The sequence below is a fragment of the Chlorocebus sabaeus genome, chromosome 17 (genome assembly GCF_047675955.1).
Source record: "Chlorocebus sabaeus isolate Y175 chromosome 17, mChlSab1.0.hap1, whole genome shotgun sequence".
Lineage (NCBI taxonomy): Eukaryota > Metazoa > Chordata > Mammalia > Primates > Cercopithecidae > Chlorocebus > Chlorocebus sabaeus.
This window is the reverse complement of record NC_132920.1, coordinates 69,138,189-69,163,576: the sequence shown is the minus strand read 5'-3', so window position 1 is coordinate 69,163,576 and position 25,388 is coordinate 69,138,189. Positions and strand designations below refer to the sequence as shown.

The 25,388-nt window shown below is 35.9% G+C and overlaps 1 protein-coding gene across 3 annotated transcripts in view; it reads right to left on the bottom strand.

Moving 5' to 3' along the window:
* ADGRB3 (adhesion G protein-coupled receptor B3) overlaps nucleotides 1–25,388 on the bottom strand; it is a 734,436-nt gene that overhangs the window by 23,628 nt on the left and 685,420 nt on the right. For all 3 annotated transcript variants that reach the window (XM_008013603.3, XM_073006121.1, XM_008013605.3), the window contains 3 exons: nucleotides 14,447–14,542; nucleotides 12,930–12,969; nucleotides 5,390–6,033 (listed from right to left, as the gene is read on the bottom strand). In XM_008013603.3, coding sequence (XP_008011794.2) covers nucleotides 5,390–6,033; nucleotides 12,930–12,969; nucleotides 14,447–14,542 — 780 coding nt within the window. The remainder of the gene's footprint in view (nucleotides 1–5,389; nucleotides 6,034–12,929; nucleotides 12,970–14,446; nucleotides 14,543–25,388) is intronic.

Genomic DNA, 25,388 nt, shown 5'->3' with positions numbered 1-25,388 from the left:
TTGTTGCTTTTCTTGGGCATACTCTGAGAGAATTTGTTTAAGCAAGTAGACTAAACACACAATGAAAACCATTATGAGTAGGTCAACTGACAGCTAAGAGAATCAAGACAATTTGTAGGAAGGCAGGCCTATCACTAATAGAAAGGAGAAATTCTTTACGATGATTTAAAAGTGAGAAAATGTACAACAGTATGAAGGTACTCAAAGGAATACTTAGTGAATGTATGCATAGAGGCATTTCTCCACATCTAAGTCTTGTCGAAAGATGAATAATTTCTCAAAGGGAATACTTCATTGTTTTTGTCACTGCAAATTAAGCTGGACAAGACACTAGAAGATTCATGGCAAGTAATAAATTCCACTGACTAATGAATGGCAATATGACTGCCATTAAAATTTCTATTATATAGTGAGCAGTAAACCTACTTGTAAGGAGAAAGCTCTGGTAGCAAATCCATTAAAAATAGCGGTGCCAATGATATCTGAGAATAATTAATTTTTTTAAATGACTTCTATTCAAGCTAATTTTGTTTGTATGCCTGCAAGAGAGACAAAATCCAGGAGTAAAAGCAAAACAGTAAAAAATGGCAAGTCTTCCTTTCATCAGACTTACATGAGAAAAAAATATTTTAAAAAGTTGTTTCTGCACATGGTCAATTTTATAATGGTTTCTGTTAGTGACAGAGTGCCCTAGTTCCTAAGCGAGGCCATAACATTTTGTCTAATATTCTGAATATTGATTTAACTCAGCATTCAAGCTTCTTTGCAGAAATTCAGGGCATAACGGTAATGACATAATAATAACATAATCTTACATCTAAAGTGCTTCTTACAATTTCAAAGGTTTTTCATGTACATTATCTAATTTGATCCTCACAACAGCTGTAAGGGAGGCACCTGTAATGTGATATTATTGCTAAAATATTTTACCTTTAAAAACCATTATGTTGAGAACTCTATCATTCATGTCCAGAGAAAAACTGATGTATAAAAATTTAGCCTAGAATGGTGTCTCTTTCTGGCCATTACAAATTGAGACACACTTATTTGGTTTCCGACATAGAGGTAAGCTTATACACAAATAGACAAGCTAGAGCAACAAAACCTTCTATTTTGGATAACAGTTTTGTAATGTAGTATCTAACTCTTATCAGTTATTAAGTTTTTTATTGGTAAGAAAAATTAAGGCAAGAACAACAGAAACCACTTAAGGTGTTTACATTTCAGCAAGGTGGTCTACAAAAATTTAAATGATAGAAGAACTGAGACAGCACATAGGGGCCCATGCAGTAACCCAGGGATTAGTAGAAGAGGTCAGTATACCTCCTAGGCTGGACAGATAAAAGGAGAGGGCAGAGTGACTTAAGCCCATGGGTTGCAGCACCTGGCATATACTGGAAGCACTGTGGGAACTACACCAGACATACAAGGTGCTCCCAAAAGCATACAGAGTAAGGGAGAAAGAGCCCAGGTTTCCCTCTTTTCCTCAACCTCTACTCTCTCACCAGTGCTTTCTGTTGACAGAACCCAGCCAAAAGCCAGTGACTCAAGAACTTGAATTAACCTTGAAAGATACAAGGAAAAGAGTGAAGAATGGACCATGTGCTTAACATGTTCAAGATGTGCACATAAGTTGGAAAGACTCTTGAGTGAAAAACCACTTACTATTTAAATCTAACATCTACAACCTGCTAAAGTAAATGCCACAGCTTCAGTGGTTCAGAACAAATACTGACCTGTCTCCATACAATGTTACAACTATAATTTTTCAGGAAATAAATAAATAGAACAATTCAAGGTTTAAATTAGATTTTATAGTCCTCAAGTGCTTGAAAACCATGATACCTCTTTTGTCCCCTCTTGCTCAAAAGCAAAATCTTAGTGTGTTTTTTGTTGTTGCTGTTGCTTTGCTCTATGTATACGTCATGTATTCATCACATTTTGTTCATTAATTGAAGGTAAATGACTAAAGTGCTGATGACAATATCATTCTTCTTAACCTTAAGCAAAGCAGTTACAGGATATTCAGGGCTGGAGCCATTGTTGTGAAAAATCTTATTATATTAGTATTGCAATTATTCCATAATTGTGGCAGCTCTATATCTAAAGTTTTCAGAACTGCTTAACAAGTTCATTTGGGAATGACTACAGTTAGAAAGAGAACATATCAGCAGAAGGAAAGAAACAAGGTACTATTAGGCTCAGAGAAAATCTAGATATGTTTTTAATGCCAAGAAACTTCATGAATTTATTAAACTTTTTATACCCACTAATTGGGGGTTAGCTGAACAAACTCCCATGAGGGCTGGAAGCTTTTGTGCTGCCACTGACTTCAGGGTTGGGGAGCCTCCTCCTTTCTTTGTTGCTTCTTGCTTATTTGAACAAATACTTCCACCCACTCACCCACTCGAGTCTTTTTTGGCTTTCTTTTTTCCTCCCTCAACTCTTGTTTTCCCTCTTTTGCACTTTCTATCACATTCTATTCTACTATATTAGTATTGCAATTATTCCCATAATTATGGCCGCTCTATATCTAAAGTTTTCAGAATTGCTTAACAAGTTCATTTGGGAATGACTACAATTAGAAAGAGAACATATCTCTCCGTGTTATGCGAATATTATTTATTTATTTTTTATTATTAATTCCCACATTTTCTGTTTTACCCTCTTCTGTTTCTTCCTTCAGCACTTTCCACGCTGGCAGTTTGTGAAAACGGATTCCTCTGGAGGTAAAATGTGAGCATCTTTATATTATATCCTTGAAAGAATCCTGAGGATCTTGGCCATTCTCTGTTGTGCCAGCTGCCCAGGCTGGATGTTCCCTATGGCTTTAATCTTCCTTCTTACTTAGAGGGAGAAAAGACTTAAATTGTTCTATTGCTTAGGCCTCATATGATCCACGTGATTTACCATTTTCACCTTAACATTATCTTCTAAGACTCAAGACACCTCCTGACTACTGTTGATCCCACTCTCTATATAGATACTGAGGTCATTTTTCTGCTTTTCCTTTATTATTGTCAGAACACCATCTCCCTCACCAGTTGACCCAGCATATACAATCTAGCAGAGCTGATAATTCTACTTGACAATGCATCATGCTGCTCAAGAAGAAAGCCATATCAAAAACTTTATCTTCATGAACACAGCCCCATTTCTAGAATGTGTTAATTATACACACTTAAAGGACAAGGGCTTTACCCATTTCATGTCTTTATTCATCATAAGACCAAATGCCTGTCAAGGATTAGAAAGAACTTTAAAGTTACCTTCATGCTAATATTCAGGCTCATTACTGTCTCTTCCAGATGGCATAAAATTGATCAGGACAGAAAGATTCTATTCCTAGATTTGCTATGAACTTGCTCTATAACCTTGAACAAATGACTCTACTTTGAGGATTATAACAACTTATCCATTGCATGGAGGTGTTGTGAAGATTAATTCCTATTTTTAAAATGATTTGAGGATCTGTTAATGAAAGATGCTATATAAATGCTAATTTTTATTATTCATTCCCACATCTATATATTCTCTTTCTGCTATCTCATAAAATCATCACCCTAAGCAATTACTATTAAATTCATTTAAAGAATGAAAACAAAGAACCAAATTTTCATTCCGAATTCCAAATTTCCTTCCTTTTCAAGATGTAAGTCTTGTGATCTCTAAGTCATTTAAATGCAGATCTTTTGGCTGAATCACAGTTATATATAATACACTTAATAATAAGGATACGGAAATTTGGAAAAATTACAAATTGAACAAAGAAGTTCTTGGAAATACAGTCTATTGTTCAAGCACAGATAACCTGTACAATATCAATACAGCAAAGTTTTCAGGCTTTTAGATGTAAAACATTTTTGTAACAACCAAAATATTTTCATGCAATTCCATTCAAACCCCTTTAACACATTTAAAAGAGCCATACTATACAGAAAACTTCCACATAGTCATTATGATTACTTATAATGTTATGTTATTATATGCATACTTACTGAAAATCCTTTTAAAAACTTTTGTGATTTTTGCATAAATATTTTGTAGTTTGTCCTTATGTGGTCATTATTACAAACCTGGTAGTCTCTGGGATATGCAAGTTACAAATAAGGAAACTGCAGCTATTCTGCTAATTCAGGGGGATGAAATATTTTTGTTCAGAAGGGAGCTCCAGTCACCCTGGAGTTGAACTTGGCTTCATTACCCCTATCTATGCCTTTGGTTCTGAAGAATGATTCTGACCTAGAAGCCTTATTCAGTTTGAGGTTGATCCAGAACTTGGGGACTTATCTTAGATTTTATTCACATTACCGTTTATTGTCTAGAATTTTCTCAATCCAGCTGGGAAAACCCTGAAAATTACCCTATCCATCACATTTTTTAAGCCTCTCAGAACACTTTTTCATTTTGACCTAGTGGAAGGTATGGCTTTGGGGAGAAGCATGAAAAAATTGCCTCTGGGAACTTTTGGACACTTGAATATACAATTATCAGCATAACTCTGATGGAAAGGGCAGGCAACTAATTATAGTGCCTTTGTGTAGATGGTGTTTTATATAATAATCTATTATACTAAAACAATTGGCAATACATATAAAAGTATGCATGTAGTATCATATATGAATATATATATCAACTGCAGGTTTACAGCTATTTTTCACTGTATAAGCAGGAAAGCTGTGATGAGCTTACTGTACTTTTGGTGGACTTATGAAAGCAAAAAGGCCATGCTGTTTGGCCTCAGAATCCTGACTGTTAGTATGCTCAGATGATATTCTTCCTGACAATTCACAGTCTAAGACAAAAAATTTTAATGGTCATTATTCTGTAAGTTAAGAGCAAAATATTTACTCTGAATAATACTGATCTACTGTAATAATAATTAGTTTTTCATCAGTATAATGGTAAAACATTTAGAGAAATATTCCAATTTTGTAATTTTTAACAGTTACTGTTACACAGAAAGTATAGATCTCAGTTTCAGTTTGTAATGCCATGTAGACACTATGCACCAAAAGGACCTGTGGTACCTGAGAAACATCAGAAGAATCCTCTGCTTTTTATTTATTTTATTTTATTTTTTATGAGTGCCTAACTTAGTTCCCATCATGACACAATTATGACTGATTAGTATATTTTTAAATATAATAGTTTCTTTTTAAAATATTATCTTGAATAAGGGGATTATCATGCACTACTGAGAAAACCCTGAATTGCGACTGAATCTCAATAGCCAGAAATTTTCATGATACATAACTGCAAAAGCTGATGTGAGTCTTCTCTTCCAACACCAGTGTGACATCAATCAATCAACAAATCAATCAGTATCTCTATCTATATCTATTCAAATTTCAACTATCCAGGAAAAATTTAATCCTCTGTGGCTCACCTCTAAAGAACTCATTGATATCGTTGATCCAGTTTCACTTCTTGATAGTCCTGCATTATCATCCAACTCAGAGGCCATGAAATTCTTCACAGCTGTGCGAGGTTCAAAGGGCAAATTCTGCATATGTTCCTGGGGTGCGAGATGTTGCTCTAAGTTCATATTGAACTGGTCCATTACAGGGGGATTCATATTGAATTCAGGGTTTACTTTGTAGTGCAATAGCCTTTCATGCGGCAAGGTTTCCATGCCAATATTCATTTTGCTTTCTTCTTTCATTGAAGGCTGGTTATTTACAGAACTTCTGGGCATCACAATATAGTCACTTTCCATCATTCTTTCTTGAGGGTGGACTATGTCCATGTCAGCCCCTCTCAAATTATCATCCGTACATAAGTACACAGTTCTCCGCAATTCACTATTTTCTTTTTTCAAACATGGATTGCTAAGCTCATTCATACTCATGGGCATGTGCAGACCTGTGGGTTGCTGGATGATGACTTTGGAAATGACATTTCCAGGCAATGTTGAATAGCTTAACCCTTCAGGGTTTGTTCCCTTTTCTTCTTCATCATCATTTAGAGAAATCCTAGAGAGCGTTCCTGTTATTGTGGCTGCTCGGCAAGGACCAATATCCTTATGAAGAACTGTGAGTAGGAATGTAAAAGTTGAAGAAAGAGAGTTAATGTGTGTTTATTTTTCATTATTATATTATGTTGTCTCTCTTTCTACTAAACAATTTTCTTATTATTAAATATATATTATTTGATAGATATGTTATTTAAAAATATACATATCAACTTGTTTGTACATGGTCCAGAGATTACTCAATCATTCTTTACTGATTCTGTTATGCTCTCATAGATCTCAGGTAGCCCATAGCTAAAGCATATCTGAAAGCTGATTAATGGGCTTTCAAAAATCTTAGTACCCTGTCCTTAAACAACTCCAGATAACTTTTCAGGGAAATAGGAGATTACCAGAGAAGTTTTCTCCATCAATCTGCTCCAAAGGATTTTTGTAAAATTATGAATATTTTCATACAAATTTGATCTTTTCCTTAATGGCTTTCCCTCTAAACTGTTCTAGAAGTTATGCTCATTAAAATGCTTCTTGAAGGGATAATTAATGGGAACTTCATCCTACCGGATCAGAAATCCCTCCAAAAATTTTGCATATTGAAAATTAATGAGGATTTTTTCAGTGAAGTCCATATGGTCAAGGTGGATACAATATTCAAAAGTATTTACCACATTCAGTTTTATATAGAAGAAAGAAAATTTAAAAATTAATCTATATGCTGGGATGCCCCCATGAGAATATTAAAACTGCCAACGGAGTTTAAGAAAAAAAACTTTATGAACCTCCAAAATCTTTGTTCCACTTCAAGCCTAAAAATAATGTTTTAGGAGAAAAAAATTTATGATAACTTGTAGTATGAAAATGAACAAAACAAAAATGCAAACCAAACCAAACAAAAACAATCAACAAAAGAGTAAATAATTCTTTATTAAAATATATTTGGTTTTTTTTTTCCTCTTTTTGCCTCTGTATAAAAAGAAAGCCATGTTTTGGGGATAATAGGGCAGAATAACACAAAGCATGCTGAGTTAAGAACAATTGTCAACAGAGAGCCAAATCAGGAATGAACTTCCATTCACAATTGCTTCAAAGGGAATAAAATACCTAGGAATCCAACTTACAAGGGATGTAAAGGACCTCTTCAAGGAGAACTACAAACCACTGCTCAGTGAAATCAAAGAGGACACAAACAAATGGAAAAACATACCATGCTCATGGATAGGAAGAATCAATATCGTGAAAATGGCCATACTGCCCAAGGTAATTTATAGATTCAATGCCATCCCCATCAAGCTACCAATGAGCTTCTTCACAGAATTGGAAAAAACTGCTTTAAAGTTCATATGGAACCAAAAAAGAGCCCGCATCTCCAAGACAATCCTAAGTCAAAAGAACAAAGCTGGAGGCATCACGCTACCTGACCTCAAACTATACTACAAGGCTACAGTAACCAAAACAGCATGGTACTGGTACCAAAACAGAGATATAGACCAATGGAACAGAACAGAGTCCTCAGAAATAATACCACACATCTACAGCCATCTGATCTTTGACAAACCTGAGAGAAACAAGAAATGGGGAAAGGATTCCCTATTTAATAAATGGTGCTGGGAAAACTGGCTAGCCATAAGTAGAAAGCTGAAACTGGATCCTTTCCTTACTCCTTATACGAAAATTAATTCAAGATGGATTAGAGACTTAAATGTTAGACCTAATACCATAAAAATCCTAGAGGAAAACCTAGGTAGTACCATTCAGGACATAGGCATGGGCAAAGACTTCATGTCTAAAACACCAAAAGCAACGGCAGCAAAAGCCAAAATTGACAAATGGGATCTCATCAAACTAAAGAGCTTCTGCACAGCAAAAGAAACTACCATCAGAGTGAGCAGGCAACCTACAGAATGGGAGAAAATTTTTGCAATCTACTCATCTGACAAAGGGCTAATATCCAGAACCTACAAAGAACTCAAACAAATTTACAAGAAAAAAACAAACAACCCCATCCAAAAGTGGGCAAAGGATATGAACAGACATTTCTCAAAAGAAGACATTCATACAGCCAACAGACACATGAAAAAATGCTCATCATCACTGGCCATCAGAGAAATGCAAATCAAAACCACAATGAGATACCATCTCACACCAGTTAGAATGGCGATCATTCAAAAGTCAGGAAACAACAGGTGCTGGAGAGGATGTGGAGAAATAGGAACACTTTTACACTGTTGGTGGGATTGTAAACTAGTTCAACCATTATGGAAAACAGTATGGCGATTCCTCAAGGATCTAGAACTAGATGTACCATATGACCCAGCCATCCCATTACTGGGTATATACCCAAAGGATTATAAATTATGCTGCTATAAGGACACATGCACACGTATGTTTATTGCAGCACTATTCACAATAGCAAAGACTTGGAATCAACCCAAATGTCCATCAGTGACAGATTGGATTAAGAAAATGTGGCACATATACACCATGGAATACTATGCAGCCATAAAAAAGGATGAGTTTGTGTCCTTTGTAGGGACATGGATGCAGCTGGAAACCATCATTCTTAGCAAACTATCACAAGAACAGAAAACCAAACACCGCATGTTCTCACTCGTAGGTGGGAACTGAACAATGAGATCACTTGGACTCGGGAAGGGGAACATCACACACCGGGGCCTATCATGGGGAGGGGGGAGGGGGGAGGGATTGCATTGGGAGTTATACCTGATGTAAATGACGAGTTGATGGGTGCAGCACACCAACATGGCACAAGTACACATATGTAGCAAACCTGCACGTTGTGCACATGTACCCTACAACTTGAAGTTTAATAATAATAAATAAATTAAAAAAAAAAAAAAAGAACAATTGTCAGTTTTGAGGATACAAATGAATAAAATTCTGAAGACTTGTTATTGTAACTTGGGACTTGAAAGCATACAGAATAGCACTGTGTGAAGTTGGTTCAACATGCACATCTGGTGCTAACCTACCTACAAAGTAGAGCAATCATCATTTAAAATTTCATTAGGCATAGATGACTGTAAAAATCTGGTTTATTGTCTCCTCATAAAAAGTTTCAGATATACTGATTTTTTTCTATTATTATCCAGTTTTCAAATAGAATCATAATTATTATGCATTAAAGCAGAGGTTGAAAAACAGATTATAAATGTCTTTCCCTGTTACATAGAAACAAGACTTTAAAATTATTTCAAAACATGAATCATTCATGTAATATCTGTTATCTTGAAAGATATTGTATCTAGTTATTGTATTATTGTCTCTTTATCTTAGGCAGTAAAAATCATGTTAAATTTACATCTTTTTTAAAATTAATAATCTGGTTGTGCCTTTTTGTGTATTTAACTGTTATACATCATAAAAAGTAGAAAAATTCAGTTTTAAAAAGTTATTTCCAAACCCCTAAAAATAATAGATCAATAACGAATTCTAATTTCCAGGAGTAATGATACATGACAATACTAAGGGGCAAAGTATGCTAAATTTAATGATATTGTAATGATTTAATGATACTGTAAATAAATACTTAAAAAAAAACTCCAAATTCAGTGAGGGACACTTTTAACCCTTAACTGTATATAGAAATAATTCCAAAATTTATAGCAGTAAAATTTAAACATGAGTTATGGGAACTTATCTTATTTCATTAAAATATATAAATAACTTCAAACTTTTATTTAAAAACTATAAAGGAAGTATTGGCACTGTGTATTGACTTTATAATTTAAATTTGTACAAGATACATTAAGCTTTGTACAAATTTAATATGATTTATAGTTATAGCCAATGCATCAAGTTATATAGCTGTGTTTGCTGAAAATTTATATTATATATATACACACATAATATGTAAAGAAAGATAATTCTTCTTACGCAGTAGTGGCTGCTCTGTATGAGAGAAATGCCTGCCTCTTAGAGTTACTTAAAATGTATATCCAAGTTTTGAATATACAGCATAAACAAATCATACCGCCTACACATGAAAGCATGATGGTAAAGTGATGGGATTTTCAAGAGAAATTAATCAAGTAGTGAAACACAAACTCCAAACAAAATATGAAGCAACTGAATATTTGGCATGATCAGATAGAAACGCTGCCATGTAGGGAAGTGAATTTCACCTCATTATAAAGAAAGATTATTCAGAGTTCATGAATATGCTTCAACATAGACAGGCATCTCTAGATAAACTGAGAAGAAAGCTCCTAATGGACTCAACCAAAAAGGGCACCAATAACAGATGAAAACATTAGAAAAATTATTTGCTAATAAAATAATGGTACTGGCCTGTATTAGGGATGCTAAATCCCAGCATACAATGAGGCCCAGAAAAATCTGTAACTTAATGAAGGAGAACAAGATAAATACTGCAGAGATGAGATCACAGCTTAAGGAGGATGGTCTAATACAGTGGTACTCAAATTTTAGCATGCATCAAAATTATCTGGATGGCTTATAACTAGTTCCTATACCCCAACCTCCAGTTTCAGACCCTGGGTTAGGGCCTCAAAATGTGCATTGCTAATAAGTTCTCAGGTGATGCTAACACTGATGGTCTAGGGACCACTCTTTGACAACCACTGGTTTAATGTTACAGCTGTTAAAGGAGAGACAAAACCATCTGCTCTTACATTGCTTCTCTTTCAAGGAGAAGTGTAATGAGTACACCAAATGAGGCTGAAAAAAACAACACTGAAGGTGGAAGATTAGGAATTAAATGAAAACTTATTCATTGTAAATAAAGCTTTTAAACCCAGAAAATCACATTCCATCTTGGAACATAGATTTGGAAATTGGCACCATGGCTAGTGATTTTTGAGAAATTATGGCAGGTGGATGGAGCAAAGTGACAATATTGTATCAATTATCCAAAAAAGGAAAATGATCAATTCTGGAAACCAAGCACTAGTGAGACTGCGTCCTGGCAATATTTTGTTAGATTTTCAACAGGAAATGGTGATTTCTAATGCCCAGCTCCGGTCCACTATGGGTTGCCAAAGCATGATAGTTACCTTACTGCTCTGCTATGACCATACTCTACATAGAGTATTTAGATTAAATCCAGGAATGAGAATATGAGATTAGTCTCTCATATTCTTATGATCATGACAAGATCTGAGATTCTGCACAGATGTTTAATGGTTTTGAGTTGAATCTGAAAACTCCATGTAGAGGAAGTCTGCTGGCAGATAGGGGGTGCCTTACTGAATATATCAGGTTTCTCTTCTAGGTTTCATGACATTCAACTCTTTTAACTACAGTTTGAATGAAGACTTAGAAGGTATTCTTATCAAACTTTTAATCACCCAACAATGGAAATGGATAGTATACTAACCTGAAATTAGTAAAATAATAGCAAATAGACATAAATGCAAAGGCCAAATTTCTTTTTCAAGGAAAACATACCAAAAACAAAACCTTTACATAATAGACTGGGGAAGTCCTGACAACTCCTATAAAAAGTCTTAGGAATTTCAGGTAAGTTGACACTAGTACTGAAATAGAAATCATACACAAATGTGTATAACATTAATACAAGTAAAGAGCCCACTGTGATAAATGCTGGGTGAACATGTATATATTTGGGCACCATAATGTAAAATTATTGATAAATTGGAGGCTACCTTGGGTATCGTGCCTCAGAGAATGCTACAAGAAATGAATGATGAAATAAGACTTGTTTAATCTGAAGAAAAAAATACTTGGATTGGGCTAAATGATAATTGCTTTAAGGCAGTTGGATATTTAGATGAAGTAGATACCCACTGTTGTTTTAAAAGGCAGCAGCAAGATCAACAAATAAAAGGTAAAATGAGGCATATTCTGTTCCTACGTAGGACCATATTCCAACAATTGGAACTATCCCTCAAAACTGAACATACAGTTTCCTTTAAAACTATTGAGCCATCTACTCTGGTGAGAATTTAGCCACAGCCTGGGAAATTATGGCATACAAGCCATCTAAACAGGACGTGCTGCAGAGTTTCTCTTGATTCTTTGTAAAATTAAAACCACAACAACCTTAACACACATACAGACAATGCAATTTCATCTTTACAATAACCCATATTCCATACATGATAAAATAGAGGCACAGAGAGGTTAAATTGACTGGCCTTACATCCAACAACTATTACTTGGTGGAATGGAAATCTTATGTCTCCATGTGAAAGTTTTTCTGCTGTCATGGTGTTTCCAATGAACCATTCTTAGTTTTTCTCTCATTCTCTTGTTCTCTCTCTCTCTCTCTCTCTCTCTCTCTCTCTCTCTCTCTCTCTCTCTCTCCCTCTCTCCCCCCGCCTTCTTCCTCCACAAACACACTTCTGTTACTACAATCCTTCCATTTTAAAGATTCTGTTTATTCATACACATAAATATGGAGACAAAAGTGTCTCCATCTTGAATGCTAATCTACCATTTTGACTTCTGAATAACCCCAGTCCTATGAATGCCTCCTGATTCTTACTTTATTTACTGTACTTAATGTAAGAACATGTACTCATTACAAATTCTGCCTTTAGATCAAAGCAACCTTGATGTTATTGTACAAATTATAGGCTATGAGGCTCATAGCACTCTTGCTTATTCTGGAGGGTTGCCTTTAATTGTCTATACAGCATGTATCCCCTTTCCCTATGGTATATAAACCCTGTGTCTGAAGAGTAACTGTGCGTGGATCTATCTGTCTTGCTGCTGCCCAAGACTACCCTCCTGTCTGTAAGTTCCCTAATATCCTCCCTTTAACCAACAACTGGATTTTTCTGCCTCGTTCTTTGGTTTCTCAGCTCCGTTTGCATTTGGGGGCTGCTTTACATATACAGCCCTTTCACAGAACAATATATAATGTATAAACCACAGTATTTTCTTTAAAATTAAAATCTATAGAAAAGATTTAACATCCCTACTGATTAGATTTTCCAAATCCAAATATGCTTACCTGATCGACAAGCAATGTCTACGTCCTTTTCAAAGTCTGTCTGTAACAAGAAATAAGAAGACATAGAACCATCATTTAATGAAGACCTCAAGTGTCTTTTACTAATCAGATTATCTGAAGTTTATAGATATCTAAGTTGGCAGCACAAGTTTATTGTTTTGTGCATAGGAAGTTTCTCTAGGTATAATTAGATTGTTTTCAACAGTGTTTCCTAGAGCCCAAATGTTAAATAAAATCAAAGGAAACATAGCATACAATTTTAATAAGACAATACAATACCCAGTGTCATCTTCAGTCTGGAAACTGGTAACCATATATTAGAAGGATAGAATTTTAAGGCAATTCTCTAACCATAATAAAGACATCAGAATGTGAATTAATATGAATATACTTAAATAATTATGTTTGTTATTGGCATTTTTAAACATTCAATTTGAACGTATTGCTTGTAATGTAACATCTTATAATCCAGCTTTGTCAAACTAGGTTAAACTACGCTCAAACTAGACTCTTCTAATGATTCAAATGTGGCAAAAAGCTTTCAGGTTTAGGACTTAAAATTGAAGATTAAACCATACTCATCTGTTCGAGAACCTTCTGGGGTTTAGTTGTGACCTCATATTTTCCTAAAATTTTATTTTAAACAAATCAATTAATTTTTGAAATGATAAAATTTCGTTATCTTAATCAGGGTCTTCGAATCAAATGCCTTTCCCTATTAATATTTTAAATCAGAGATTTTGGTTATCTATTTGTTTTTAGTAAGGAGTTGATTATTCTTTGCAAAGTCTTAGTTACTAATGTATCATCTAGCTTATTATTGTTGCCTAGTTCAAAAAAGCTAATAAATCGATATACTGTAAAAACAAAACTTTCTTATTTAATTCCTGCTTTAAATGACACAGTTTAAATATCATCTTATTTCTACAATACATCAAAGTGGTTATACCTACAGTACACTTTGATTCCGATAATAGCCAGAGCTCCCGTACAGTAACTGATCTTTCACTAAAAGGGTGGTTACTCCTTACGCTTCAGGACAGTGGTTCTCATCTTAGGCTGCATACTGGAATCACCAACACCTAGGTCCCACTCCCAAGATTTTGATTTTATTTGGTCTGTGGCGTGGCTCCCCTGATGATTCCAATGTTCCACTAAGGGCAAGAACCACGGCTTTCAGACTAGAAGTGCAGGTTCATAGTGTTCTGATCTGTAAAAGGCATCCACATGCTCCTACGCACAAATCATTAGCCCTAATTCTATGCAAGGAGGAACATACTCCGCAGTGTTGCATAGGACTCCCACACTCAACGCCCCAGGGAACCAACAACACGTCCTGGACTCTGAAGCCATCTGCAGATAACGCTTATGTGGGACCAGAGTTCGCAGTCTATTAATGAACTGAAGCCAAAGTCAATCAAAGTGAGATTTTTACACTATTTTACTAACAAGGATTTCTTCTGTTCCCTTGAGAAATCATGACTTAATTAACAAGTGGTGGAAAAATAAAAACTCACCATGATTTGAGCATGTCCATTAGGAAAAGAACTTGAAGAGTCTGCATTGATGGGATCTTGACAGTTTCTCAATCGGCATCTAAATGCATCCTGAACCTGTGGGGAGGGGGAACACGTCACTTTTCTTCTCTCTTAGTAATGACAAGATATTGTCTATATTGGCAATCAACTCTGAGGCAGTGGTTATCATTGATTTCACAATCTTATACCGATTTTGTTTACTTCTTTGCTAAAAGAAATTATTATTATTATTGTTGTTGTTATTACTATTATTTTTTGAGATGGAGTTTCACTCTTGTTGCCCAGGCTGGAGTGCAATGGCGCAATCTTGGCTTACTGCAACCTCCGCCTCCTGGGTTCAAGCGATTTTCCTGCCTCAGCCTCTCAAGTAGCTGGGATTACAGGCATGTGCCACCACTCCCGGCTAATCTTGTATTTTTAGTAGAGATGGGGTCTCTCCATGTTGGTCAGGCTGGTCTCAAACTCTCAACCTCAGGTGATCTGCCCGCCTTGGCCCCCCAAAGTGCTGGGATTACAGGCGTGAGCCACCGTGCCCTGCCTTATTTACTTTTTAATACAAATGCTGGTGTACCTGGACTTTTGCTGTATGCCAAGGAAATTTATCGCTTACCATAACCTATAGAGGGAAGTGCTGGGAACTCCTTAGCTATCAAAATAGCTATATCTGTTCGACACTAATAATTCTTGCCAGAAGGCAGATTTACTCCACTGTTACAAATAATATGTGTGTCTTTTAAGGGGATTTACTATTTGGTATGGCATAATCTTCCTAACAGCTTTAAATATTGTGAAAAATGAGATTATTCAATGATCTTTTCACTGAAATTGATTTGGGATGTTTCTTTTTATGTCTCATGTAAGAAATCTTTGAGTAGACTATCTCTTGTCTCCCTGTGTGCCCTGATACAAAAACAAAACACAACAAAAGGGAAACAAAACAGCACTACTTCTGGTGGACTGACTTGCCAATAAAAAGTCACTTTGCAAAGCCAAACTTCCTTCATATCCATTTATAATCAAATTCTGAAGAAAGAACAAACATATCTCATGAAAATTCTAAGAACATTACATTAATTCTTTTATTAAAAAACAAGTGAAGGAACATGAATAGCTGAGAAGCAAACATAAAAAGCAATCGATAGTTATTCTCTTCCTACAGTGTCTCAGCATCAGCCTGTTCTTTCCAATTCCAGAGGTTCATCAAGCTCCCCAGGAGCTGTTGATGGACATCTTTACAAGTAGCTACTTATCCCAAGTCAATGTCAAGGTCGTTTCACTACTTTGTTTTTCTAACTTCATATTATTGACATTCTCTTTCTTGTTTATTATACTCTGTTTTATTGGATTAAAAAACAAAGCATAAATGATGTTATATTTTCCCTATTTTACTGATGCACCATTATAGGGAGTACTAAGGTTAATATAGAGAGGTTTTCATTTTTGAAAAGCACTGATATAAGATCTCTTGTCACCATTTTGATGTGAGATATTCATATATACCTGTTGGCCAGGAAACAAAACAAAACAAAACAAAACAAAACAAAACTTAGCCTATTATGTTGTTTTTAGCTTCCTCCTTGTCCTCTCACCTATTTCATAGTCATTAGTAGCCTTTCTCCTAAATTGTCACATTGCAGGATTTGGAAACTGACACCAAGTTTAGTCACAACCAAAGACTGGCCAACTGGCCCAATAATGAGACCTCTGTCCACTTCTATTTCTCCACCTCCAGTTCTAATCCTACTGATGCGGCCATAATGTCTGTGAAATGAAGGAATGGGGATAGACTCAGTGTTCTCTGACCTGTCTTCCATTCTATTACTCTAATATTTCTAAATCTAGAATTTCTTTGAAAAAGAATGCATTACCTGATACCCAGCAAGGTAATTTCTTATTTCCTTTTTCAAACACATCAGTTAAAGTACAGATGTAGTGAAATCTAGTCTGATCATCTTTTCCTGAAGAACTGAATAAATATTTAAAACTAAATCATCTAGCTTTTCCTAGTAAAGGAGACACAACCAGGACAAAATTAGATTTATCAGATGCGAAGGCTTTTAAGCTCCTCCTTTTTAGATTAAAAAGTTGTTGTATGTTTTAAAGAGAGACATTAGTAATCAAAAATTGGTAATGAGTCTAGTATTTGTCAGATCATTACTTTTTCTATTATGCAGACATTTGATTTGGGGAAACAACTAAGAAAGTATATCTGTTTTTACAAAAAAAAATCCTAGAAACCAATGTCAGAAAAATAGGTACATATTAATTTTCTGTTTGCGCCTCAAGGCAACTATTAAAAAACCACATTTTACAAAGGAACATAAACTATGTTAGCAATGGTGCCTTCTGGGAGCTTGTCTCATGAAGATTTCTATCAAATATATTTCTAGATCAGCAGATATAAAATGAGAAACATTTTGGTAATAACAGAGATTAATTCGAATGGTCCTTGCTAACCACTCCCAATTTTCAGACCTTCAAAGCATAGTTGCCAATATTTTTGACTGACTATGAAAGATGGAAATATAATTTCTGTAGGTTTCTCTTCAAAATCAACTCTTAGTTGCTTAAAGGAGATGTAAAAGAAATCCAAGTCTTTTCAGAACACATGCACATATAAAATCAATACCTTCCACTACTGAACTCCCAAATAGAACGATAGATTAAGGGCATTTGTACACCGAATGATGATGTCAGCTTCATGAACCATTAAATGCTACTCAGAAGAAATATAAATCAAAAAAGAATAAATATTCTCCAGTAAATTCAAGGTTATTTTAATGCTCATATAAATGTCACAATTTAAGTGCTAGATTCTCTGCCACTTTTAGTGCCTCTGATACCTCTAATTTAGAAGGATTTGCAGAAGAAATTCTACTTGATTCTAAATGCTCCATTTTATTTATTTTTTTAATCTTAAAAATGTATCTAGGGGGCAGGGCATGGTGGCTCATGCCTGTAATTCCAGCACTTTGGGAGGCGAGGTGGGCAGAACACGAGGTCAGGAGTTCGAGACCATCCTGGTGAACATGGCAAAACTCTGTCTCTACTAAGAAAATACACAAATTAGCAGGGCGTGGTGGTGGGCACCTGTAATCCCAGCTACTTGGGAGGCTGAGGGAGGAGAATTGCTTGAACTCAGGAGGTGGAGGTTGCAGTGAGCTGAAATTGTGCCATTGTACTCCAGCCTGGGTGACAAGAGCAAGACTCGGTCTCAAAAAAAAAAAAAAAAAAAATTGTATCTAGGGAATCTGGATGCATTAGTCTTAATTATTTGTCCAACACTGTCAGGAAGGAATGATTAGATTTCATAGTGCATACTTCTTATCACAGAATACTTCAGGCAAGATGGTATCTGGAAAAAGCATTCACAGCTATTTGAATGCATTTGGATAATTAATTGAATTTTATATCTGGTCAACTGAGAGAGGCTTGATTTTGGTGAACTGATGTGAATTGTGCTGATGAAGAATAATTGAATTTTTGTAAAAAGCAAGTCTATATTTCAAACAAGCAGAAAACACATACACACAAATAAAATAAGACAGAATCTAGATATTGCTTTCTCAACCAGAATATTAAAATATGCTGTATCAATAGTCATATTTATAATGCCTGGCAATAATACTACTCTTTGACTTACCATTTGGAAAATCACTTAATTTAGGTAACAACTAAATTTAAGATTTATTAGATATTAAAATCATTGCATCTTTGAGTTCTTGTGAAATTAACATTAAAAAATTACTTGATACCAGCAAATGCAATTTTTTACTAAACCTATAGGAAACAATTTAATATTTAAGATAAATTATGGCACAGTTAAAATCTAGACTTCAAAGTTTTCTTCTTTTTATAATAATCTGTAATAGATCTTTCACCTGAATTGACAGGCAGAGGGTCAAATATCTGCAGGAGTAGCAAGGAACAGATATGTAACTAACACTGGGATATTTAGGAGACTTTAAGGCAACCTAATGGCATGTTGTAAAATGAAAGAAAAAAAAAGAATGGTAAGAAACATCACACAATAAGGTGAAGAAAAAACAATAAGCTGTCAAGGTTGTCTCCTGAAAAGAAACCAACCATGCACTTCCAAAGTTATTTTGATTGGCTCCTGCTGCTCTAAAAACTCCTGAAAAAGCTATAAACTCTGATGGATTTTTGGATGAGACGAGTTCAAAGAGGTTTGTAGGGGTGTGTCTCGCTCTTGTCTTCTGAACCAGGAGAGCGATTCACTTTATATCAACAGCAGCAGGCTGAGAGCTTCTAGATTGGTCCTCGCTCTGAAGGCAGCTGGCAGAGTGTCATTGTGGAAGCCGGTGCCAGAGTTAGAGATTGCTGGGGAAGAACACCGAGCGATGTTTGGCAGTGTTGCAATTCAGACAAACCTCACAGGAAAGACCTACACAGTTTGAAACGGGTTCTGTATTTAGCTACTGAGCAAATCAGACCCTGAATCTTCACTTTTAAGAAGACAGTTCTACCTACAGTAATTCTTCTTGATTTCCTATTCAAGAGGATCATTCTAAACCAGGAAAATAAGTAGAGTTACATTCTTGTAATTTTTTGTAATTTTTCCTTCGGGGGAGAAGACTTTCTTATGTGGCCTTTTATTTTTTGAATCTCATTTCTACCATTGTTTCATATTTGAACAAACAGCTCAGCTTTTTGTTATCATTACATTCTGTACAATCTAATCATGAAAGGAATGACTTTTCAATTTCATATGTATTATGACACTTGATATAAACATTAATATGAATGAATTATGAGCGACTTCACATTATTAAAATATTAAAAGACTTTGCTGATAGCAAAGGAAATAAACAAAAAGTGAAAGTCTGCCATTTACTATACAACGAAAGAAACATATGAACTCCAGAGCCAAATTTCAGTCCCAATGACTTTCTATTAGAATCCCTTAATATCTAAAAGATCTATCACTTAATCTCTAAAATTGTTATACCTCTTTACCTTCAAATTACTTTTTATATCAATTCGAGGAGGTCATATAAGCTTCTCTAAATTATAGGGCATGTGCATGATCTGAAAAATATGTAGCAGCATTTCTTCAGCAAGAGAATAGAAAGGAAGGAAAGGGAAATTATGTGTCAGACACCACGATCCCATGCCTTCTGCAGGTGATATTTCATTTCAGCCTCATGCCATCCCCTTTGTGGCAAACATTATTTCAGTGTCATAGAAGAGGACTCTGAAGCTTAGAGAGCTTAAGTAACTTGCTCAAGATCGTAACAATAACAAGTAGCAGAGCTGGGAATGGAATCAGGTCACTTGACTTGAAAGCTAGTCTTCATTCCAATGTACCACCCTATTGTCTTACTGATCAAAGAATAAGACAGTTTAAGTGAAGGAATAAACCAAAACAATTATTTCCAACTGGTGAGAAATTAAGTTGCTGTACCATAATTTCCAACCTTTCCTGATTTAGATAAAAAATAAGAAATGAGTTAATCAGATAAGTTTTCAGTCTGAACCTTTAAGACACATAGAACCTCCAGTTATTAGTTTGTCCACCTACTCTTCTTTTTTTTTTTTTTTCTTGACAGAGTCTTGCTCTGTCAGGCAGGCTGGAGTGCAGTGGCACGATCTCAGCTCACTACGACCTCCGCCTCCTGGGTTCAAGTGATTCTTTGCCTCAGCCTCCTGAGTAGCTGGGACTACAGGCACCTGCCACCATGCCTAGCTAATTTTTTTTTTTTTTGTATTTTTTAGTAAAGACAGGGTTTCATCATGTTGGCCAGGCTTGTCTTGAACTCCTGATCTCAGGTGATCCACCCGCCTCAGCCTCCCAAAGTGCTGGGATTACAGGCGTGAGAGCCACCATGCCCAGCCTACTCTTCTTGAGTATAGACAGAAGCACCATGCTGCTACCCAGAGTAGGGAACAGCTGGGAGGGCAGCGTGAGGCTCCCGCAGAAGAACTGTGGGTAACAGCAAGCAATGGTTTGATGTTAACTGGCAGGCATGACAGGGTTTGTCAATTTCTGTTATGAACTCTTTGTCTGAACTTTTTTACTGATACCATTTCACCCATCTTATTTCATGCTCTTGTTAACCCCTTAAATCTCTGCATGGACTATGAGAATCATGTGTGAAAATCAAGACTGATGTAAATATTCATAATATAATTGCAATTTTGCTAAGTCAGGAAAGCTTAATCTGGAAGGAGAATTCGAATTTACATTTCCCTGCCTAAGAAGTGGGATGACTTTTGGGTCAAATGAGGTTGGTGATTTCTTGGAAAGGTATATAAGAATATAAGCATATTGTCCTTGCCTGTGTCATGCCCATGCTCTTATTTAAAAGCAGTTTTTGTGTGCCTCATTCTCTGTTCTGGTAAAATCTAGGTTTATTTTTATACCTGCAGACATTCTCCCATTACAAAGTACCTCATTCTATTTTTTTTTCTTTTTAGAGATAAGGCCTCACTCTGTCACCCAGGCTAGAGTGCAGTGGCTCAATCATGGCTCACTGCAGCCTTGACCTCCTGAGCTCAAGAAACCCTCCTGTCTTATCCTCCTGAGTAGCTGGTAATACAGGTGCACACCACCACACCTGGCTAAATGTTTTTCAAATTTTTTTTGTAGAGATGAGGGTCTCACTGTGTTGCCCAGGCTGGTCTAAAAGTCCAGGCCTCAAGCAATCCTCCCATCTTGGCTCCCCAAAAAAGTGCTAGGATTACAGGCATGAGCCACTGTGCCTGGCCCCACATCCTATTTTATTACAAATGAAACAACATTTTTCTGAAATGTGTTTCTTTATGAACTTTCAATCAGGCTGACAAGCATAAAGCTCTTAGGAACCAACTCCCATCTTGCTTAATTCTTTTATTTATTATTATTATACTTTAAGTTTTGGGATAACTATGCAGAACATGCAGGTTTGTTACATAGGTATACATGTGCCATGGTGGTTGCTGCACCCATCAACCCAACATCTACATTAGGTATTTCTCCTAATGCTGTCCCTCCTCTAGCCCCCGACCTCTGACAGGCCCTGGTATGTGATGTTCCCCTCCCTGTGTCCATGTGTTCTCATTGTTCAACTCCCACTTATGAGTGAGAACATGCAGTGTTTGGTTTTCAGTTCCTGTGTTAGTTCGCTGAGAATGATGGTTTCCAGCTTCATCCATGTCCCTGCAAAGGACATGAACTCATCCTTTTTTAATAGCTGGGTAGTATTCCATGGTGTATATGTGCCACATTTTCTTTCTCCAGTCTATCACTGACAGGCATTTGGGTTGGTTCCAAGGTTTTGCTATTGTGAAGAGTGCTTCAATAAACACACATGTATATGTGTCTTTATATTAGAATGATGCATAATCCTTTGGGTATATACCCAGTAATGGGATTGCTGGGAGAAATGGTATTTCTGGTTCTAGATCCTTGAGGGATCGTCACACTGTCTTCCACAATGGTTGAGCCAATTTACACTCCCACCAACAGTGTAAAAGCCTTCCTATTTATCCACATCCTCTCCAGCATCTGCTGTTTCCTCACTTTTTAATGATCACCATTCTAACTGGCATGAGATGGTATCTCACTGTGGTTTTGATTTGCATTTCTCTAATGACTAGTGATGATGAGCTATTTTTCATATGTTTGTTGGCTGCATAAATGTCTTCTTTTGAAAAGTGTCTGTTCATATCCTTTGCCCACTTTTTTTTCTTGTAAATTTGTTTAAGTTCCTTGTAGATTCTGGATATTAGCCCTCTGTCAGATGGCTAGATTTCCAAAATTTTCTCCCATTCCATAGGTTGGCCTCTGTTCTGTTCCATTAGTCTATATATCTGTTTTGGTACCAGTACCATGCTGTTTTGGTTACTGTAGCCTTGTAGTATAGTTTGAGGTCAGGTAGCGTGATGCCTCCAGCTTTGTTCTTTTTGCTTAGGATTGTCTTGGCTATACAGGTATATATCTGTTTTGGTACCAGTACCATGCTGTTTTGGTTACTGTAGCCTTGTAGTATAGTTTGAGGTCAGGTAGCGTGATGCCTCCAGCTTTGTTCTTTTTGCTTAGGATTGTCTTGGCTATACAGGTTCTTTTTTGGTTCCATGTGAAACTTAAAGTAGTTTTTTCTAATTCTGTGAAGAAAGTCAATGGTAGCTTGATAGGGATAGCATTAAATCTATAAATTACTTTGGGTAGTATGGCCATTTTCATGATATTGATTCTTCCTGTCCATGAGCATGGAATGTTTTTCCATTTGTTTGTGTCCTCTCTTTATTTCCTTGAGCAGTGGTTTGTAGTTCTCCTTGAAGAAGTCTTTCACATCCCTTGTAAGTTGGATTCCCAGGTATTTTATTCTCTTTGAAGCAATTGTGAATGGGAGTTCACTCATAATTTGGCTCTCTGTTGGTCTATTATTGGTGTATAGGAATGTCTGTGATTTTTGCACATTAATTTTGTTATCTTGAGATGTTGCTGAAGTTGCTTACCAGCTTAAGGAGATTTTGGGCTGAGACAATAGGGTTTTCCAAATATACAATCATGTCATCTGCAAAGAGAGACAATTTGAATTCCTCTCTTCCCATTTGAATATGCTTTATTTCTTTCTCTTGCCTGATTGCCCTGGCCAGAACTTTCAATACTGTGTTGAATAGGAGTGGTGAGAGAGGGCATCCTTATCTAGTGCCAGTTTTCAAAGGGAATAATTCCAGCTTTTGCCCATTCAGTATGATATTGGCTGTGGGTTAGTCATAAATAGCTCTTATTATTTTGAGATAAGTTCCATCAGTACCTAGTTAATTGAGAATTTTTAGCATGAAGGGCTGTTGAATTTTGTCAAAGGCCTTTTCTGCATCTATTGAGATAATCACGTGGTTTTTGTAATTGGTTCTGTTTATGTGATGGATTACGTTTAGTGATTTGCATATTTTGAACCAGACTTGCATCCCAGGGATGAAGTCAATTTGATCAAAGTGGGTAAGATTTTTCATGTGCTGCTGGATTTGGTTTGCCAGTATTTTATTGAGGATGTTTACATTGATGTTCATCAGGGAAATTGGCCTGAAGTTTTCTTCTAAGGAAGCTCAAAATGTTAGAATCAGTACAACCTCAAAATGTTAAAATCAGTACAACCACCTTCTAAGCAAGCTCAAAATGTTAGAATTAGTACCCTGACCCTCCCTGCCCTGAGCTACTTATGAACTCTGAAATCTATTTAACTTTCTTTATGAGACCACTCATAATGGCCACTTATCATGGTCATTGAACACCCTGACCAGAAAGCACAAAACATCACTTAGTCAATGCTTTGTTCTCAAATGTCACCAGTAATTTTCTTTTGCTGCTTCAGTCATAGCTATCTAAAAAAAAAAAAAAAAAAAAAAAAAAAAAAAAAAAAAAAAAAAAAAAATCACTAGTGTTCAGGATCGCATCATTTGCTTTATGTCTCCACGTGCTTCATATGGTCCCAGAGAAGAATCAAACTCTCTACTATTCACCACAGGCCCCACTCCATGGAAACCATATGCCCAGTAACCTTTCTCCATCTTCCTATAACAGAAACCTTCATTTCCCTAATCTTCTAACCTCATTGCTCCCTTAGGAACCCATGAGTTTTGAAGTCTTTTATCACCTCCTCCTTCCTCTTCAAAGACCAAGTAAAACAGCTGACCCATCCTGCGGTAAAGGAAGGCACAGGTATACCCTTCCATGCTAATGAGTCATACTCAATTTCCCTGTAAGTAGTCAAACCTGGAGGTTCACGTAACTCTCTATCTGAGCTATATTATGTGCAATATAGACTCTTTACATATTTTTATGTAGTTATTTCATCACTACTGGCTTCATTTATTTTTTTAATGATTTGATTTGGAATATTACTTGTTTTAGATTAGACAAGTAAGGGTGCTTGTCTGTTTTACATATTCACTGCCATGTGCATGTAAATCATTTTGTTTATCTGTACGCCTTGTGGAAATAATAAGACTAAATAGAAAATAGGCTTAAAAAGGGTGGGAGTGGGAGAAAGAAGAAAGAAAAGGTTTTTATTTTAAGCATTTCCCTACAAGATGACTTCACAGGTTTGGATACAGATTTTGGGACCTCATCTGGTGCAGCCTAGACCTCCTGCCAGTGCTTGGGAAAGAGAAAAGAGGAGTTTGGCCCTGTTAGTGATGCTTCAGAACAGCCACGGGATTCTCACACACTGATATAACAAAATTATCCATTTAAGCACTTTCCTTTTATCCTACCATTTAGTGAAAGAGTTTTATTGTGGCTTGTTTTGTATCACGATCTTGTGATTTTCCCCCTCTGACATAGAGCTGTAAGATTGTCTTAGAGCCAGGCACAGCCAGAGACAGAAAGATGAAAAGAATGTGCAGGCACCAATAAAGTGGTTTCCTAGCAACAGTAACTATTTCAAAGGTTTCATAACTCTTGTGTCTTTCCATTTCCATAGCAATGTGGGGAATAGTAAATAGTATATTCTGTTATCTGTTTAATTCAAATAAATTCTAAAAAACCAATGATGGATAAATGAAGGAAAGCCTCTATACTCGTTGTATTAAATTCTGTCTTATTAGCTGTTATACATATTAGCTTCTAAGATTTAGGTTCTGTTGCTAAAAGTATGTATTGTGATGAATCAGATGGCTTCTTTTTTTTATTCTTATTTCCTCTTTTTGTCTTTTTTTTCCAGAGAGATTTAGTAAAGTAATTCAAAAGAAAAGTTATTCCAGAAGAAGAAACTGTATTTTCAATAACATACATTTTATAAAGTTTAAATATTAAGATTTTAGGTCTGAAGGTCAGAACAAATAGTTCTGCAAACATTCAAAATTTTTTTAGTGGGATATAATTGATTTGGCAAGACAGAGTAATCATTTCTCCCTTTTCTCCTGATTTGAAATGATTTTAAAATTGGACCCACTAAAAGCAAAGGCACTTTTA